This window comes from Bemisia tabaci, chromosome 3 (genome assembly GCF_918797505.1).
Source record: "Bemisia tabaci chromosome 3, PGI_BMITA_v3".
In the NCBI taxonomy this organism is placed as follows: Eukaryota; Metazoa; Arthropoda; class Insecta; order Hemiptera; family Aleyrodidae; genus Bemisia; species Bemisia tabaci.
The window spans coordinates 59,100,394-59,118,992 of record NC_092795.1 but is presented as its reverse complement, the minus strand read 5'-3'; the positions used below and the strand labels follow the sequence as shown (position 1 = coordinate 59,118,992).

The 18,599-nt window shown below is 38.9% G+C and overlaps 1 protein-coding gene across 4 annotated transcripts in view; it reads right to left on the bottom strand.

Annotated features, from left to right (window-relative positions):
• Window positions 1–18,599, bottom strand: part of Neto (Neuropilin and tolloid-like) — a 289,241-nt gene that overhangs the window by 79,437 nt on the left and 191,205 nt on the right. For all 4 annotated transcript variants that reach the window (XM_072298913.1, XM_072298910.1, XM_072298911.1 and 1 more), the window contains exon 4: window positions 16,645–16,842. In XM_072298913.1, the coding sequence (XP_072155014.1) occupies window positions 16,645–16,842 (198 nt within the window). The remainder of the gene's footprint in view (window positions 1–16,644; window positions 16,843–18,599) is intronic.

The following is an 18,599-nucleotide window of genomic DNA, read 5'->3' as shown; positions in this document are numbered from 1 at the left end:
TTTCAGGTCATTATTTTGCATCCAGAATCGCATCAAAATACATGGATTAAATAAAATAAGCGCAACTACACCTCCACATTTGAAAATCTCCGATGGTGTTCCACTTTCAGAAAAGAAAAGTAACCGAGGAATCTCCCTCAAATTCTCCGTAAATATTATAGAATGAGTGAAAAACTCATATTAATGAAAAACTGCTGATTAGTTCTGGTTGAAAATAATAAAACAAGAGCAGAGATTTGCGACGTCACAGTCAAAGATAAGTATTTTCAACCTTCAGCTATCGATATTCGAACTCTCGTTAAAGTTTTAGTAAAAAAAAATTGCGCACAGGCTATAATTTTAATTTACATTAGATCTTTAGCAGCTCTGCTTCCTTCATTTTTCTATTTTTCCAGATCGGCAAAACAGTAATGAAGTTTCCGGCATTTTGCTTTTTGAATGAAATCAACTTATTTTATGGGACTAAATTTTTATTTTTCCTCTTCAAAGGCTTCATGCTAATTTTTCTTTCTCCTTTCTCGTGTATTTATCTCTTCTAAATTGACAAGAGACAGGGTCAGAGCACAAGCTACTTTCAGCATACTGATCGCGGATAAAATTGCTTTACAGAATTGGTAGTTTTTCTCAAACATCATATTACTTTTTCTCTCCGTGTTTTTTTCAAATCTTTATCATGTTTTTTCTTTATCTATTTCTTTTTACATCGATAAGAAACGAACACAGTGAAAGTTGTTTCATCTTCTTTTATTTTTCTTTTTTTTCTTTATATATTCTAAATACCTCAAACTAATTTTCCATTTTTTCTTCTTCTTTCAGATTGGCAAGAAACGGGTGCAGTGAAAGCAGTTCATACCTAATTTTATTTTGCTCTCTTCATTTTATTTCGTAACTACCTCTTATTAATTTCTCTTTCTTTATTTATTCTTTCTTCCATCTTTCATTAGCGTCTCCTCTGAAGACCCAGATACACCTGCGAATTAGAAGCGCTTGTTGAAAGTGAAACACCAATAGGAAAGGAAGATTTTGATAGCTAGACGTCGAGCGATTGAAATCCCGGTTTCCTATTGATGTTTCACTTTTAACAAGCGCTTCTAACTTGCAAGTGTATCTGCCACTTTACACCATTTGCAGTTGAAGTACATATTGTAATTGGACGTATTTCTGTCAAACGGAACTATGTGCCTTAAGACATGAGCCCTGAGACCCATAAAAATACATGCATAACAGGGCTCACGTCATAATGCACATAGTTCCGTTTAACAGAAATACATCCGATTGAAACTACTAATTCTTTTTCCCTCACAAAAGCACTTATCTGCAAACTGCTAATATTTCTGAAATAAGACAAATTATCAATTCCTCTACTGTACAGCATGGTCCAATTTAGACGTATCATAAAGTCACATTTTGATCATTGAATCGCTCATTAATGATGTTTGATATTTTAAGTATTTAAAATCAGAACAATTATAATTGGACTGCATTTTGCAATTTGGAACTATAAATTCTAGCTTATCTGAAAAAACACTTACGTGCATAGGGAAACTAATGGCACATATGTTCTTTTTAAACCGGGCCAGACTTTATAGTTCCAAATTGCAAAATGCAGTCCAATCATGCTGCGTTCAAAAAGCCACTTGAAATGACTAATTATTTGCTCACAGAATAAATAGCTCAGGAGAACAAATAGCGTAAAAACAATTGCACTAAGGTGATTCGATGGACGCCATATTATGTGTCAGAGCAACATGCGATATCGCATCGACTGGTTCCATTTTTTCAGCTACCCATTATTTTTCTCGAAGTTTGAGATCGCAATAATGTTGTGAGGAGACTGAGGAATTCACTTAACAATTTTGACAAACAAATTTTACTTAATAAAGCCGTGGTTTTTTTAGAGGAAAAATATCGCACTCGATACTGATATCGAAACTGCACTCGAGTGCGATATTTTCTCTCTAAAAAAACCACGCCTTTATTACGTTGAATTTGTTTGTCAAAATTGGTGAGGGAATTCTTCAGTCTCCTGACAACAGAATTGCGATCTCAAAATTCGAGAAAAATGACGAGTGGCTGAAAAAATGGAACTAATCGATGCGACACAAAATATGGCGTCCATCGAATCACCTTAAGTTCCAAATATTTGCACGGAATGAATTTAGCATTAGAAAAGAGGAGGTATGAGTTTTGACAAATATATTAAGCAAAAATCAAAACTAATTTGTTATAAAAGTTTTTATTTTCAAGTTAGGTTTAGGTTAAGAACTAATCATTCCTTTTTTTTTCTTCTTAGTCTGTTTCAGGTCGGAAAGAAACGAAGAGGATGGATGCTCCGCATGTTGAGTCATTGAGGACGGAAGTAGTGCCCTCCTAAATGTGTATTATTTCCATATAATTTAGAAAGTAGTAATTACTAGTATGATTGAAATTTTATCCAATCAATTTTTAATTAATTTCATTCATAAAATCCATAAAAATAATTATATTTTAAACGTGTCGTATCCTTAAGATGATTCAACGGACGCAATTTTTTGTGCCAGAACGACGTGCGATATATCGAATCGATTCGTTCTGAAATTTCAGCTACCTGTCATTTTTTTCGAATTTTGAGATCGTTCTTCTGTTGTCATGAGTCTGAAGAATTCATATTCCAAATTTGACAAACAAATTCAACGTAATAAAGGCGTGGTTTTTTTAGAGGAAAAATATGGCATTCGATACTGACATCGAAACTGCACTCGAATGCGATATTTTTCCTCTAAAAATACCGCGCCTTTGTGAAGTTGAATTTCTTTGCGAAATTTGGTACATGAATTCTTCAGTCTCATGAAAAGAGAAGTGCGATTTTAAAATTCGCAAGAAATGACGAGTAGCTGAAATTATGAAATGAATCGATGCTATATATCGCACGTCGCTCTGACACAAAAAATGGCGTCCGTCGAATCACCTTAACTTGAATGCCCTCAGCTGTTTAAAGGGATATAAGAAGTATTTGCTATTCCTTCCAGTTCTGCGCATGGTTCTCATTTAATTCAGTCAAATAATATTGCATTTAACTGGGAGAAATTAAACTGCATTACGCAAAAATAAATTATCTTTTTCGGTTCACCGTAGAAAAAACACGAGTTTCATTTTTCCAACATAAGTAGGTGAATTTTGAAGAGCCAAGAATATTAATTCCTTTTTGCGTAATGCAGTTCAATTACTACAACTGAATGCAAACTTGTAATTGGATTACACTTTGTAATAAGGAACCATTATTTCTTGCCAATTTTAGAAATAACACACATGCCATTGGTTTCCCTATTCAGATATGTGCTTTTATGAGAGCTAGAGATAGTGGTTTCTCATTGCAAAATGTGATCCAATGATGTTGCAAGTCCAAAGAGAGTATGAAACTGCAATTCAAATTAAAATTTGGAAAAATAACGTTTGATTCATTATGGCATAATGCATCGACTAAAATCTTGGCGAGAGAGAACTGGACACATTTAGGCTAGAAGCAACTATGTTGCAGGCAAATCCTAAGCACATAGTTCCTTTTAGCATACATGGGTCCAACTAATTTAATTGCTGATAACAAGAAAACTTCTAATTATAATGAGGGGTTTAATAGAGAATTCTAAAAGCCAGTTTTGTCACCCATTGCAAACCATACTAATAACTCTCGATTTATCTTGTTTGTTCCAGAAGATGCGGCAGAAGAAGCGGGGGTTTTGGGGGAGGGCTCGCTGAGGGGGGAGATTCCCGGGGAACGGGGGGTTCGTGGGGTTGGGAAGAACCGCGAGACGAGGATTCCCAAGGGGGGGGGGAGGATTCCCGGGGAAAGGGGGGCTCGTGGGGTTGGGGGCGGAATCGCGGAGTAGGGTTTCCCAAAGGGGTTCCCGGGGAGAGGGGGGACTCCGTTGGGTTTATGTAGGATCGCGGAGCAGGGTTTCCAAGGGGGGAGGGGCCGCGGAGTAGGATCACGGGGGGAGGACTAGGGTTTTTTTTTTTTTTTTTTTTCTCCGCGACTGGCTTGCTGAGATCCTCCGGGGCGTTACGTCCCGGGGTCTGCCGTCGCCGGCAGGGGCGCCCGCCGGGACCCCGTGGGTCCGTTGGGTGCCCCTGCCCCCGACCCCCCGCGAGGGGGGTCACTTTGCCCCCCCGCAAGGGGGGGCTTTTTGACCCCCCTCGCGGGGGGTCGGGGGTGGGGGCGCCCAGCGGACCCTTATGGGGTCCCGGCGGGCGCCCCTGCCGGCGACGGCGGCTCCGGGGCGTTACGCCCCGGAGGATCTCAGCAAGCCACGAGTGGAAAAAAAAAAAAAAAAAAAAAAAGGGAGGAGGTGGGAAAGGAACCGGGACGCTGGAAGCCGGGGTTGGGGGAGGCCGCTGCTGGTGGACACCGTCGTACCGGGATCGTCGCATTTTTTTTTTTTTTTTCCCCTTCTTTTCTTTCTTTTCTTTTTTTTATTCTCTGTTGCAGGTGCTGCTGCTGGGTGCCATCGTACCGGGATCGTCGCATTTTTTTTTTTTTTTTTTTTCCCTTCTTTTCTTTCTTTTCTTTTTTTTATTCTCTGTTTCAGGTGCTGCTGCTGGGTGCCATCGTACCGGGATCGTCGCATTTTTTTTTATTTTTTTTTCCTTCTTTTCTTTCTTTTCTTTTTTTTATTCTCTGTTCCAGGTGCTGCTGCTGCTGCTGGATCTTCCCGCAACCGAAGGTAAGATACTGTTTTATTCCTCCTCCATAATCAGTTGCGGAGGGCGCTACTTTCGTCTTCTGCGGGCACAGCTGTTTTTAGGAGTATCAAAAACGGCATGGAGAAGTGACAGGTGGAGATGCATCGGCGTTGGTGAGTGTATTTTTTTGTTTCCTCTTCCCCTTTCCCTCTTCCTCTTTCCTCTCCCTTTTCCTCTTCCCTCTCCCTTTTCTTCTTCCCTTCCCCGTGGATTAGGGCTCTTGGCGACACCACGTTAAAAAAAACGCGCCGTAAGCTCTACCTCCAGGAGCAGCACCGTATCCTCTACCTGATCGGGCTTTCCTAAGGTGGTGTGGAAACGAGCTTGTCAAAATATGTTCCTCTATTCCTCCTCTGAGTAAGTAAAATCAAAACCTGAGAATCTTTTCATCAAGTGCTTTTTTATCTTTTTTATAGGGAGAGCATAAATTCAAAACCTGGCAAGTGCCCCCAGGTGTTGCTACGATTGAGCACCAGTTTCTATAAGGTCAAAGTGCATAGAACATTTCTTCACTAAAATTTAATGAAGGGAAGTATTCAGGTCCTTTTACGCTACGGAGCAAGATGCACAATTTTAGCAATACCGGATGACACTTTCCAGATTTTGAATTTCCACTCTTCACGTATCAATGGCTAAAGGCGAAAAAGTAAAACCTCAATTGTAACGCTTAAGGTGATTCGACGGTTGTCATTTTTTGTGTCAGAGCAACGTGCGATACATCGCATCAATTCGTTCCATAATTTCAGCTACTTGTCATTCGTTTCGAATTTTGAAATCGCACTTCTATTGTCATGAGACTAAAGAATTCATGTATCTAATTTCACAAAGGAATTCAATGTATTAAAGGCGTGGGTTTTTAGAGGAAAAATATCGCATTCGACTGCACTTTCGATATTAGTATCGAATGCTATATTTTTCTTAGTCTCCTTAGAATTCTTTAGTCTCATAATGACAACAGCAGTGCGATCTCAAAATTCAAAAAAAATGATAAGTACCTTAAATTATGAAACGAATTGATGCGATATATCTTTCGTCGCTCTGGCAAAAAATAGCAACCGTCGAATCACCTTAAAAAACGTCCGACTCGATCTTAATCAAAGAAAACTAATTGAAATGTTTCATTGCAATTGGCTGTGATTTATTTAGAGAAAGCGATGAAAATATACAGAGAATTTCAATAGGATCCAATGGTTGGTTATCCTTGAAAACATTAAAAAACATTGAAGACTTTTATCATCGTAATCTGAAAAACGCATTTCCGATTTTTATCATTGCGTAACCGTCAATAGAAAGCGAAACATTAGTCGGAGAAAACAAAATGTTTAGTGGAGCAATTTCTGTAGAGTTCCGTTGAATAATCAAAAATGGAGAATCCCACTATAATTTGGTTGAAAAATGAGAATCCCGCTGAAGACATCTAAGAGCACAAAAATTAGATGATCAGTCTATAGTTGCAAGGTTAAAAAGTTGCACAATTTTAGCAACATTGGAATTCTTGTGGTTCCTTTTTGCAAAATGCAATCCAAATGTCTTGAAACGCATCAACCCAAGCAGCCATTCATACTCAAAGGCAAGCAATGTTGCATAAGGGCAATAATGAAGGAGTTCTCGCTGCTTGCGTTTTCCTAAGCATTAGCACATCATTGCGTTCTGCGACGGTTCTTTTTCTCTAGTTCCTTGTCTTGTATTCTGTGAATGTGTCACGAGGTTACCGACCGAAAAGATATCTGCAGTTTTTCGAGATTTTTGAAGAAAATGGAAAACGCTGGTGACCGGAAACCCCGAGGGAACGATCTCATCACAACTTCCGAGGGTCTTTGCCCTCAATTAGATTTACACTCGTCGATGGCAATTTGATTTAGGTCATATTTGAGGCGTCAGCTTTGCTCGCGTCTTTCTTCCATCGCTTTGAGGAAGGGAGCTGATAATAACAATAACAACTTTAAGCGCATAGTTTTTCTTTCACTGATGCTATGTTTAACTTTGTGCTAAACCTTCGTCCCGTGTGGTAAATGAAGCATCATAAACATGTTATAACCATTCTCTTTTCAACATTCATTCAACACCAATTGGAGAGCTTCAAGTTGATGGCCCTCTAACACAAGTAGATCACTGTGAATCGACGGTAAATACACAAATCTGGATTGTATTGTTTTAGGATTGCCGTTTCTGATTATTTGTTACGGAAAATCATTTGTACATGATTAATGCAGATTTTATTCCTATTTTTAAGAAGCTATATAGAGGATGAAAAAAAGTCGCACCAAGTTTTCTGAGATAATGCTGATTAGTCAATCTTCAAAAATAAAAAATAAAAAACTTAACTATCACGAAAAATTTTCAAGGACAAAATTATCATATTTGAACTTTTACCATGGATCGTAAGTTGACAATCATTGACTGAACGCAAAATTTTTCAAGAATAATAAGAATAAAATTCAAGGATTGCAATATTTAGTCTATTACTGATGCCCTCCGAGTTTATAAAATAAAACTCCCTGATAATAATAAAATAGTGAAGCGAGAGGTTCTAGTTAAGCACAATAGACGGGCCTTCCATTGCCTAGCAAGGCATTTTAAGCTAATACCGAGATGGAATATTTGTTTCTGAAAAATTGCATGACGCGTTACTGCTGCAAAAGTATACAATAATTTTCTTTCGGCCGAAAGAAGAGGTAGAGGTTGTGCTAAAAATAGCACAGAACTTGGTATAGACCATGGCTCAAATGCAAAATTGGCCATAAATATCGATCGGAGGTAGTAAAAGTTGCAGAAAAGTAACGTATAAAATACGCACTATATCGTTTCGCTTATTTATGAACATTGTAATCCAAAATGTTCAATGTACTTTTTACAGTGATAAAAACAGAAGAAGAATGATTATTGATAATAATTTGATGACGTTAACATTAAAAATGATGACTGTTTAAAAATGACTGTTTCAACAAATTCGGAACCCAAAAATCGAGTCTGCTCAATACAGAAGATTGAGTCTGACACGGAGACAATGTAGTAGATTCGAATTACAGTGTATCTTACAGCAAAGGACAACGACTGTTCGAGGGTTGGATTGAAACGAGGAAGGGAGGGCAGAGGCCCCAGAGGAAGGGAGGAGGGGAGTTTACAACGGGGTTCAAAGGATGGGCCTGAGTCTGCTTTTGCACTCATTAGAGAGCGCTCAAATGCCGCTAAATTGACTTCATCGGGTGGGAAAAGTAAATGCTTTTGTTATTTCCGACTTAATTAGGCTCGGGGAGTTTGAACCCTGAACGGTCGGAGAGGGATAGGCATAGGGAGGACCGGGAACAGGTCCTTAGCAGAGGCTTGTTCTTCTTTGGTGGTATTTTTTCAATTGCTTCGGCAGACAGAGAGATACTTGTCATATGGCTGGGAAACAAAATCATTCTAATTGGTTTTTTAATTACTTTTAAATTTACGAGCACCGTTTTCGAAAGATTTCTAAAGTCGCTCGAGGCCTGTAGCAAGACGAGGAACTTTCCAGACAAAAAAGCGCTCTTATAGTTATTCCTCCCGAAGATGGGGAAATGACTATGAGTGAGTTTTCAGAAGCTCCCAGTCAAAGTTTTCATCTAATTTCTGGTGTCTAAGCATGAAAGAGAGGAAAAGTTTGCATAACAGCTCTGAGCCTCTTAAATTCTTCTCGGGAAAAACACCTGTTCTTAAACGGCGAGGGAAAAAATTGACACAAGTGCAGAGTATGTATGCCAAAACAGGTCTGAATTGTTTTCCAGTAAATTTCAAGATTGTAATGACATCTTTTTAAAATTAGGCGTTAAGAAACCTTCAGTAAAGAATATGGATTAAAAAAATGTTATGTTGGAACTTTTTGACAAATAATTGGCCAATAAAGGATTTTGATAGTTGAAAAAGTTACAAGATATGTTAGGGATTATCAAGGAAAATGTTTTAAGTTCAAAACGATACCTTATGACAAATTAATTCTAAATTGTAATACTGGCGAAATTAAACATGACGAAAAAACAAGATTTACACCTGAATGTAATACACCTTGATACAAGATAACATTTTGTTCTTGAATTATGTTGCTTATCTTCTTTATTCGTTAAACCGATTGCAAAAATTTTAATAAAACCAGGACAGTATTTTCAGCCGGTCAACCGGGTGACGAAACAATTACTCTTGGAGATTCAACATTTTCTTACAAGTGATACACATTTTAATTTAATAATGTTGAGTAACGAAGTCAAGCTGAGCAGACCGTAAAGAATGTTTGTTGAACATTTGTCTGTGTATTTGTGTCTCTTTAACAAACTGCTTTATGCATCACTCATTCATGAAAATTAGGCGCGGATTAGCGTTGATCCCTGAAAATAAACTCTTGCTCCGGCAGAGGCCAACAGGGCTAGGTTTATAAAATAATTTGGCATGCATGGCGAATGCAGAGTCATTATGTCTTCTGTAGAAATTTATTAGAAAAAGATTCGTGGCTAACGTCACCTCGCGCAAGAAAAACTCATTCGCATCTATGTGATGTACAGAATTGGGAATTAACTAAACACATTATTTATGCTAACTTGAAAAAAAATGAGTATTTTAATATTGTTGCGAGGGCTATATGAACGGGGAAAAAATGCGTAATTTGCTTGTGGTGTTTCAAAAATTTGTCCTTCAATTTTAATAAATTGAAGAGTATTTACTTAGTTTACTAATTTAAATGAAGGAAAACGAACCAACACTGTAGCTTGATATTTTCAGAAAATATTATTCGCTATGCCACTGACTACTATCATGCCGTTTTTATCGATCTTCTGTGAGCTCCGCGACACCCAACTGCCACTGATAGCGATACTGCCAGAGCTCCTTCTGTAGATCTCATCTTCCCCATTTTCTGCCTCATAAAAATACTATCAATTCACGAATTTTTTATTTTAATATAATTATTGGAGAATAATCTTCATACAGAGAGGAAAACTCAGGAAAGTTTTCCAAAAATGACGTTGAGTATTATTCCATTGGAAAATTTATTACGGAAGGATGTCTGGAACCGAGATTGCAGCTTCGCCATCCGTATGCAGAATTTATAGTTTATAGAAAGGTTAGTTTCAAAATGAGGAGGGTAAAACCAGAGACAAGAGACCCTCCACTAGTATCTTGGCCATGGTGGAAGCTTTTACTTTCGGGACTTCAGCATTCTACTGTTGACTTACCTACATGGTTGATGTTCAACAACGTGTTGGCAGTTTCGTTTTGCAAACAAGCCGAAAATGGCCGATGTTTGGGAAAGTTGTTTGGCTCATGACGTCATCCGAAGCTCATCATCGACCATGTAGGTAAGTCAACAGCCGAAACTAGGGTAATGACTGTTGCTCCCTAATAATTGTCCATAAGGAATTGTTGAAACCCCGAAAGTAAAAGCTTCCACCTGTCGCTAGGAGGCCAGTGGAGGGTCTCTTGTCTCTGGGTAAAACAAACGATTACATTATAAACGTATCAAGTTGATGGTTGAAAAGAGAAATGAGGTAAAAGAGACGTGCGAGTAGACAAGAAAAAAGCTTTGCGCACGATGAGAATGAATGAAGGGAAAAAGAATAAATAAAAAGGGAAGAAAGAAGACGAGTCAAAAGAAAATAATTTTCACTTTTATATACATCGCGAGATAGCGGAGGTTCGTAATATAAAAATCTGGACTCATTTCTAAAAAGTGCGTTTCCTTCGCTTGATCTGCAATTCCGTTCGGTCGTTTATGAAAAGGGGAAAAGAAACAAGAAAAAGAAGATTTGAGTGGGAGGCGGAGAGGGGAACAATAACAAGCCCCGCTCTGCGTTTATTTACTCGTCTGACATCTGTCCATCTCGCGGTCCGCGTCTTCGGTTCCATTGTTTACAAACAAAAGAAAGTCGAACTTGGGACTGAGACACAAGCGCGGTCGTAAAGCAAGTTTAAATCGCTCGGGCATTTAGGCCGAGCGGGAGCGGCCGGCTTTGCACATCTGAATGGTTATCAAGACCGCAGATCGTTGCATCATTGCCAAAGTAGATAAAAACCACCGCCTTCTAATCACGGTAATAAAAGAGTTCCGTTCGTGATCAAAGCGATCGACCTGGTTCGTAAAAAGAAGGAGAGTAAATCCATCCGCGATGGGTCTCTTCATCTCTGGAAATCATATTCGGGTCTCGTTTTTTGACGTTTATCCCAAATCCGAGCAACGCAGCATTCGCAGCATAGAGCGAAGCAATGCGAGTTCACGCTTTGCACCATCGCGCCTTCAATTCTGCAGATGCGACATGGACATCCGTCAAGCAAGAATAGTCGTATGCCTGCGCCGTCATCAATGCTCGCCCATTAATTCAAAATGATAAAAAAGTTTAGCGTGTGATCAAAGCAATCGACCTGGTTCGTAAAAAGAAGGAGGACAAACACGTCTGCAATGGAATGCAATGACGTTTTTTAACGTATAAGGGCCAAGAATGGCTCAGTATTTGCTTAAATAAACGTCGCTTTCATTCATCGGAACACAAATGAGCGGAACTAAATTAAACAGACCTACAAATTTTGTTTTTAGAAAGAACTGTAAGAAATGAAACAAATTTTTGTAGTAGGGAATCAGTAAACATCGCGTTTCTCAGCACTAAAACAAGGATTTTTCGGACAAGTTCAATTTGGTGAAAATTTGATAGGCGATGGAAACAATCTTCGGGAATTTTTCCAGATTCGGAAAAAGAACTGAATAGGCTAAGCATTACTTCAACACCACATCCTTTAGGAGTGTACCTCACTGGAAAAAACAAACACATTGGATCTAGAGTCCAGACTCTTGAAAACATTGACAAGAAAAAATACCCTTGATTCAATCGGATTTTTGCTTGAATCAAAACGAAATCCGCTTAAATTAAGAGGCTTGGTTTTTGATTTAAGCTAGATTCTGATCGAATCAAGAGTACTTTTCCTTGTCGATGTTTTTAAGAGCCTGGACTCTAGATCCAATGTGTTTTTTTCCAGTGGCTCCTTGTGAGTCCGCTTTTGATTGATAATATCTGACAAAATGAAAACCAACTTGAATACTACTGCAATTCTCCTGAACTTCATCCAAGAGGTTTAAATAATATTAATACGTGACAATGGTCGTGAAACTTACGCGGAACTTAGGATATAGTAAAAATTAAGGGATGCGGTATGAGGAGAAAGCGGGGAATGGTTCGTTTATTACTGATAAAAACCCTCTGAGGGAGGGCAGACTTCACAAACCCGGCAACGCCACAAATGGCCAGTTACTCTTTACGACTTGCCTCTGAACCTCATAAACACCCCCAAATATACAATCACTGTCCCGTCGCTATTACAATTAACGCGCATATGCCAATTTGAGTTGCTTTTTTCACATTTACAACTACATCAAAATTAAAAAGTTAATTTTTGTGACATACTGATGTAGTTGGTACTGTGAGTTTAGAACCGTCAGTAAATTATATTATGTCCCATTTGCTGCTAGAAAAAAATTACCTATGATTTGGCTCAAATAGAACATTATCATGATCCATAGGTATAGATTTACATACAGACCCTGTATTTGCGCATTTTTTTTAAATATAATGACTCCTTTCGATCAAAGTTTTCTGAAGAAGATGACTAATATCATGAATATAATGCTTGCGCTAACTCTTGAGCGTGTACTGAAGTTTTTCGACTCAGAAATTTCATACGTCTCGCTTATTAAAGAAAAAGTATACTTTTGTCAAATCTTACACAAACATCTTCTTCAATGTAAATTATTTAATAATTTATTCTTCATTTTTTTATTTTTAGCGAGTAACGAGTACACACAAAAATGTGGGATGAAAACCCGGTGCAGGTAATTTCCGAGACAAATAAATTCATTCTCCAAGGCACATTTAAGTCACGTGGATTTTGGTTATTCTTAAGAGTTAGCCCGCACCTTCGAAATTTTTTAAAACCGATTTAATCTTAAAACTACTCTTGGGCTTTGGATTCCAAATCATTAAAGTCGAAAATCCTGGTGAAAATGTGGCAACGGATATTTTGTCACTCATTTTCTGTTGCCGCCCTAAGTCGGGCGATGAGGGAAGATAACGGGACGAGATAGAGGCGACCACAACCCCAAATGAAGCTGATTAGAAGGACTGCGGAGTCTGCATGGCACCCCAACCGGGGGAGATATCCAGAATTGTCACATCATATCAGTCCATTACTGATGATGACTATTTTCTCGCGTTTGATCCTCATTCTTCGACCTTTGACCTAGAAGTACATGAGAACGTCTGAGGCGTGTCCGAGAAATTTTCTCTCGGCATATACATAAGAGTTGCTTTCATAGCGCTCTTAGCCGCTCTGCAACGCCTAACCGCCATAATCTCCCCGGAGGCTTCCAGGGAGCTGAAATTCTCTAAATGGAGAATTTGCACGCAAATTGTTTATTGCTTCATCTGAAATTGCTTAAAGAGCTGATTTATTAATATTTTTTAAATTTTTTCTGATATCGGAAAGAGTATGAAAATAGATTCCAAAATGAGAAAATGTACCGCATAGCGACGTCATCTGGCGGCATTTCCCATTTAAACATATGCATTTTAGCAGATTGTCATATCTTCTCCAACAATTGTTCAATTCGTGAACCAAGGGTATACTCGTGTTCAGTTCATTCAGTAGTTTCCACTTAAGACGAAATTCATCAAATTTCAGATACCTGCAAATTCTCTATTCATGTAAAAACCCTTGGATCCCTTCACTCGGCAACCCTTTCGTCTCTTCCCAGGAAGCACTCAATCAAATGTCTCCTTTAACAACCTTTCATCCGTCATCCTGATAAAATGACTACACCAGACTGGCAACTTTTGGTCATGACGTCGAATACGATGTCATTTTCTACTTCCATGGTCACATTGTAAGCGTCGTTTAACCGTTGGTGGTACATGCCAGATCAAATTGACCAGAGACTCGCTAAAAACACGTGCCTCGCGCGGTGTATGACGCTGGTAGTTACATAAGGACTTTAGATATAGTTCTGCAAATACATAGTAAAAATGTTAAATTAAAGCCGTCAAATTGAAAAAAAGAGAAAAATCGAGTATCACAGAGCCGGAAGATAAAGGAAACGTGTTCGGGCCTCGTTTTTTAACTTCTATCCAGAATCCGAGCAACACAGTATTTGCAGCTAAGAGCGGAGCATTGCGAGTGCACGCCTCACGCCATCGCGCCTTCAATTTTGCAGACGCAACACGGACATCCATCGAGCACGGATAGTTGTATCTCTGCGCCGTCATCAACACGCGTCCTTTCCTTTGCTCCATTGCCATATTCTGTTTGTTTTCGTTTGTCTCATTTGTAGTGGTGCCTCAAGGGCTACGTGAGCAAAACAGTCGAGGATAGCAGAGACGTAATTGGGCCTCGTTTTTTAAGTTTTCTTCCGAATCCGAGTTACATCGCATTGGCAGCATAGAGCAGAGCATTGCGAGTGCCATCGCGCCTTCAATTTTGCAGATGCGACACGCACATCCGTTAAGCACGAATAGTTGTATCTCTGCGCCGTCATCAACGCTCGTCCTTCTCCTTGCTTAGTTGCCATATTAAGTTTTTTTTTCGTTATCGTTTTCTCAACCATTTCTGACGCTGTTCTCAGTGCAATGCATCTTCGGTAGAAAAACGCATGACACTCCCGTATTACGAGCATATTTCACCGATAAAAAACAAAAATGAAACGTATTCCGGGAAAAGTGAATTTTACTTCGCGTCTATGATCAATAATTTTAATAAAGCATCAAACCATGTATCTCGATTGTTTTAAATGCATCTGCATTTAAAACAATCACTGTCACTCCCTGTCACTCTTCACCTTTAGAGAGATGGCTGCTCATCTTTAAAGTACAAAATCATGTTGAAATTATCTTTACCACTGCAAGAAAATTCTCTGGAATGTCTTGCAAAAATATTTTATGATACCTCTTTAGGAAAAAAATTCAGTAGTAGCGGAAGTTTTGAAAGGCTACAATCGAAATCACTTGCTTTCCAAGTGACAGTTTGGCCGTTACTTTGCTTGAAATTCGTGATTTCAACTCCTTCAATTCTTCAAGTCTTCTTTATGCTTGAAAACATATTTCTTTTTTATAAAATTTTCCTGTTAGACTGTTCCTATACTAACTTAAAGTACGAGCGATAGTTTTTGAACACTACAATTGAGACACATATCGACGGTGTAAGTCGGGAATCACATAACTCGTTTGCGGTGTCTGAAAATCTCCGCATCTATGTTATTTTTTTAAAGGAGAATAAAGTGCCATCATTCCTTGAAGTTTTTGTAGAATTTTCTTCGCACAGAGAAAAAAAATCACGGCAGTTTTAAAGAATTGTTGTTGAGTAGTCTTCTGTTTAAAAAATAAAGTATAACAAGAAGTCTGCGCGGTCGCAAACCGAGTTACGTGATTGCCGACTCACACCGTCGATATTTTCAAGTTAGAAACGGTTCGGCCATCGAAAAATTGAACTTCACTCTGCAAAAAGGAACAACTATTTCTGTCGCAATTTAGAAATAGCGTATCCGCCATTAGTTTACCTATGCGAATGAGCGCTTTTACGTATAAGCCAGATGGTAGTGGTTACTTATAGCAAAATGCAGTCCATTTGAGAGTTCATCTCCTTTAATGGTGGAATTACAATTTCTCCGGGGACTTTTCGCTACGTTATATAATATCGAAAAAATCCAGCTCTTGAGCGGTGATCCGGTGTAAGCTGGCCGGTCACACCGGAAGCTGGATTGGGACTCGGGCAGGCCATCCATAAATGATAATTTATATGGAGCTTGGACGAAATTGAATATCGCGCTCACGGGCCACTGTATATTACCCGCGCTCAGAGGTGCCGAGCAGCAGCCAAGAGGTAAAGAGCCAGCTAACAACCCCGCGTCTGCTTAATCGTTGAGGCTCCCAAATTTATGGAGCTATTTACATGCGGTTTGCACGTTCTCAGCCCCCTTTCCCCCCCGCAAAACCACCCCGTTCCACCCCTCCCCAGAATGCGTCTTCCTTATCGGATTCTCCTCCCCCACCCAAAAACACGCGTACCCAAGCATCTTCGGTGTTCAAGCTCTATTGTTTTGCCGTCTTGCAAGCTCTAATTGTTTCCAAAAGCCACAGCAAGGTTCCGCCTCATTTGAGGCAATGAGAATATTCGACAAGCATATTCCAACGTTGTCGTATCCTGCTCATGCTGCCTCCTAGTTCTTATTGCTTTTTTTTTTAAAAAAAAAAGAAAAATTCAAATCGACGAAGGTAGATTCAAGGTTGCTGTGTTTACAATTTTTGGGCCGTTTGATAGAACACTACGCAACAAAAACCACTTTGGATAACTCGAACATTTGAGCCTTTGGCTGCGAGCTGATGGTTGAAATTGGTAGACAAAGCGATGGACAAAGGAGACGAAAAGGGGAAAAACGTTAGGCAATAGACAAACTAACAGTAACCCATGCGAGACCCTTTAGTTAGTCCATCTCACTGGAAAAAAACACATTGGATCTAGAGTCCAGACTTGAAAACATTGACAAGAAAAAGGACTCTTGATTCAATCAGATTTAAGCTTAAATCAAAAGGAAATCCGCTCAAATTAAGAGGCTTGGTTCTTTATTTAAGCTTAAATCTGATTAAATCAAGAGTATTTTTTCTTGTCGATGTTTTTAAGAGTCTGGACTCTAGATCCAATGTGTTTTCTTTTTTCCAGTGGCTCCCTTAGTCTTCAAGAATCTCTCATTTCAACCAATAGGATTACTCTTTACTCCTTATGTATTCTTTGTCTAAAGCTTTGTCTATCAATTCCAACAATCAGCGCGCAGTGCAGCCTCTTTCTCGGCGCGACTGTCTTTTCGATCCGATAGGAAACTGGACCAATTTACCATTTTCCCTGCGAGACCTCACGGACAAAGTAAAGGAGTTCATTTACCTGTGAGAACAGCGATGCAGTCTGAGTGGTTGGGGTAGTTGCTGGGGTAGTTGGGGGAGTAGAACTCCATTTTCTCGGGGTCGCCCTCGACGAACTGACGACACGCGCCTACGTCCTCGCCCGAGTTGGGCTCATCACGGCGGCCACGGATTGCAGTGAAAAGAGGCGGCGTCTTTGTGCTCTGTAACACTTGGCCACCTGAAAAAAATCAACAATGTCATGCGTCAGAATCATACGAATCAGATTAAAAAAAACATTTAGATACGTCAGGGTTCAAAGCAGCAATCAATGGTTTCAATGAAAATGCATTTGGGTGCTTTTAATTTTCCCATAAAAAGAGGGTTATTCAAAATCGGCGATTTTACCCAACGCTTGGATTTTGCCCGGAGTTGGATATGTTGTTCCCTATCACAAGACACGCCTTTTTCCGGCATTGGCAAGTTCACCCGAAATTTTTCCCGCGCGCTACAGCGTTGCCAAGTTGAAAACAGGCAAATTCCGTAAGTGGCATCAAAATTGAGCTATGAAGTTGCGGTTTTAACGAAAATTCTCTAAAAATTACGCACTTTTAGGATATGACCATGTTTTTAATGTCGCATTAATTTTAACATGCATTATTGCCAAATTTCCGATTTTTAAATTCGACAAATGCTACATATTCGCAAATACCCAAAAAAGCTATCTTCAAATTTGAATAAAAAGTTGTCTAATCGATAGTTCGTTCGATTCCGCATCCATCGATATATTATAGCTCGCTGGGAAACTTTTGGTTCGCGAGATATCATCATTTTTGTGAACAGCTTTATGGAGCGACGACGCTTTTTGAGTCCGGGCGGATAGAAATTTTAGCCTCCAAAAACACCGGGTAGCATTAATTCCATGGTTTCCTATGTAATTTTTGGCGCTGAATCCGAATTTGACCATTTCATAAAAAAATTGTCACCAAGATGTTGCCAAATTTGGCAAAAATTGCTTAAAATCGGCCTTTTTGGCGGATTGTAGCCTGTGACTTGCCAGGAGTTGATCAGACGACAAAATTGGTTATTTCCACAGTTAAAACTCGTTAAACTATCTACAAGCTGAGTCAAATTCTTTCTGCTCACGGTAAAATTAAACGCGCGACAAGCAGCAAACTGAAAAAAAGACACCAAAATTGGCGCTTTTTGCGGTTTTTGTCGTAAGTTTCTTGTTTTCCGATTAAGAGAATGTTTCTTAGGAAAATCCTAATTACGCCGAGTGTAACGACAAACTATTGTATTGTTACATATATAGATAAAGAGCCGCTTTAACAGCGGTCTCTCGGGCCCCGCGACGCCTAACCGCCATTGTCCCTTGTCCACCCACAGGTCCTCAGTAATTTAGAGCGCCCTTGTTCCTTTTTAAGCCCCTTATTGTCCTTTCCTGGGCGTCTTCTTCAGTTTGGTGTCGTTACTTTTTTCTATTAAACTCCATTATCTCAGAATTATAAAATAAAATTGTATTCTAAATATAGGGTAATGAATAATAACGGTCAAATACCGCCAAAATTCAACGATTTGTACGTAATTTTGGCAATATTGCAATGCGTCTTGTCTTGTTTTAATGAAGTCTGTCTGAGGAGTACATTTTATTCATTAATTTTTAACAGAAAATTTTCCATTATTGTTTCAAAATGTGGTTTATTGACACGATTCGATAAAACTCACTATTTTATGAATTTTTCCTCTCTGAACTAAATACCCTAGTTATTAGTATATATCTAAGTTGAAAATTAAATTATTCTACAGAAGTGTATTATTTTGCAAGAGAGATACATTTATAAAATTTAAAAATAAGAGGTGAACAAAGAATATAGGACAATAATATCGAAAAAACCAGCGAAAATTAAAGTATTTTGTTTAAGCTTGGCAACATTGGAATATGTTCGATCTTATTTTATTGTTCAATTTTATTAAATTCTGCTCATGTTGTTCATT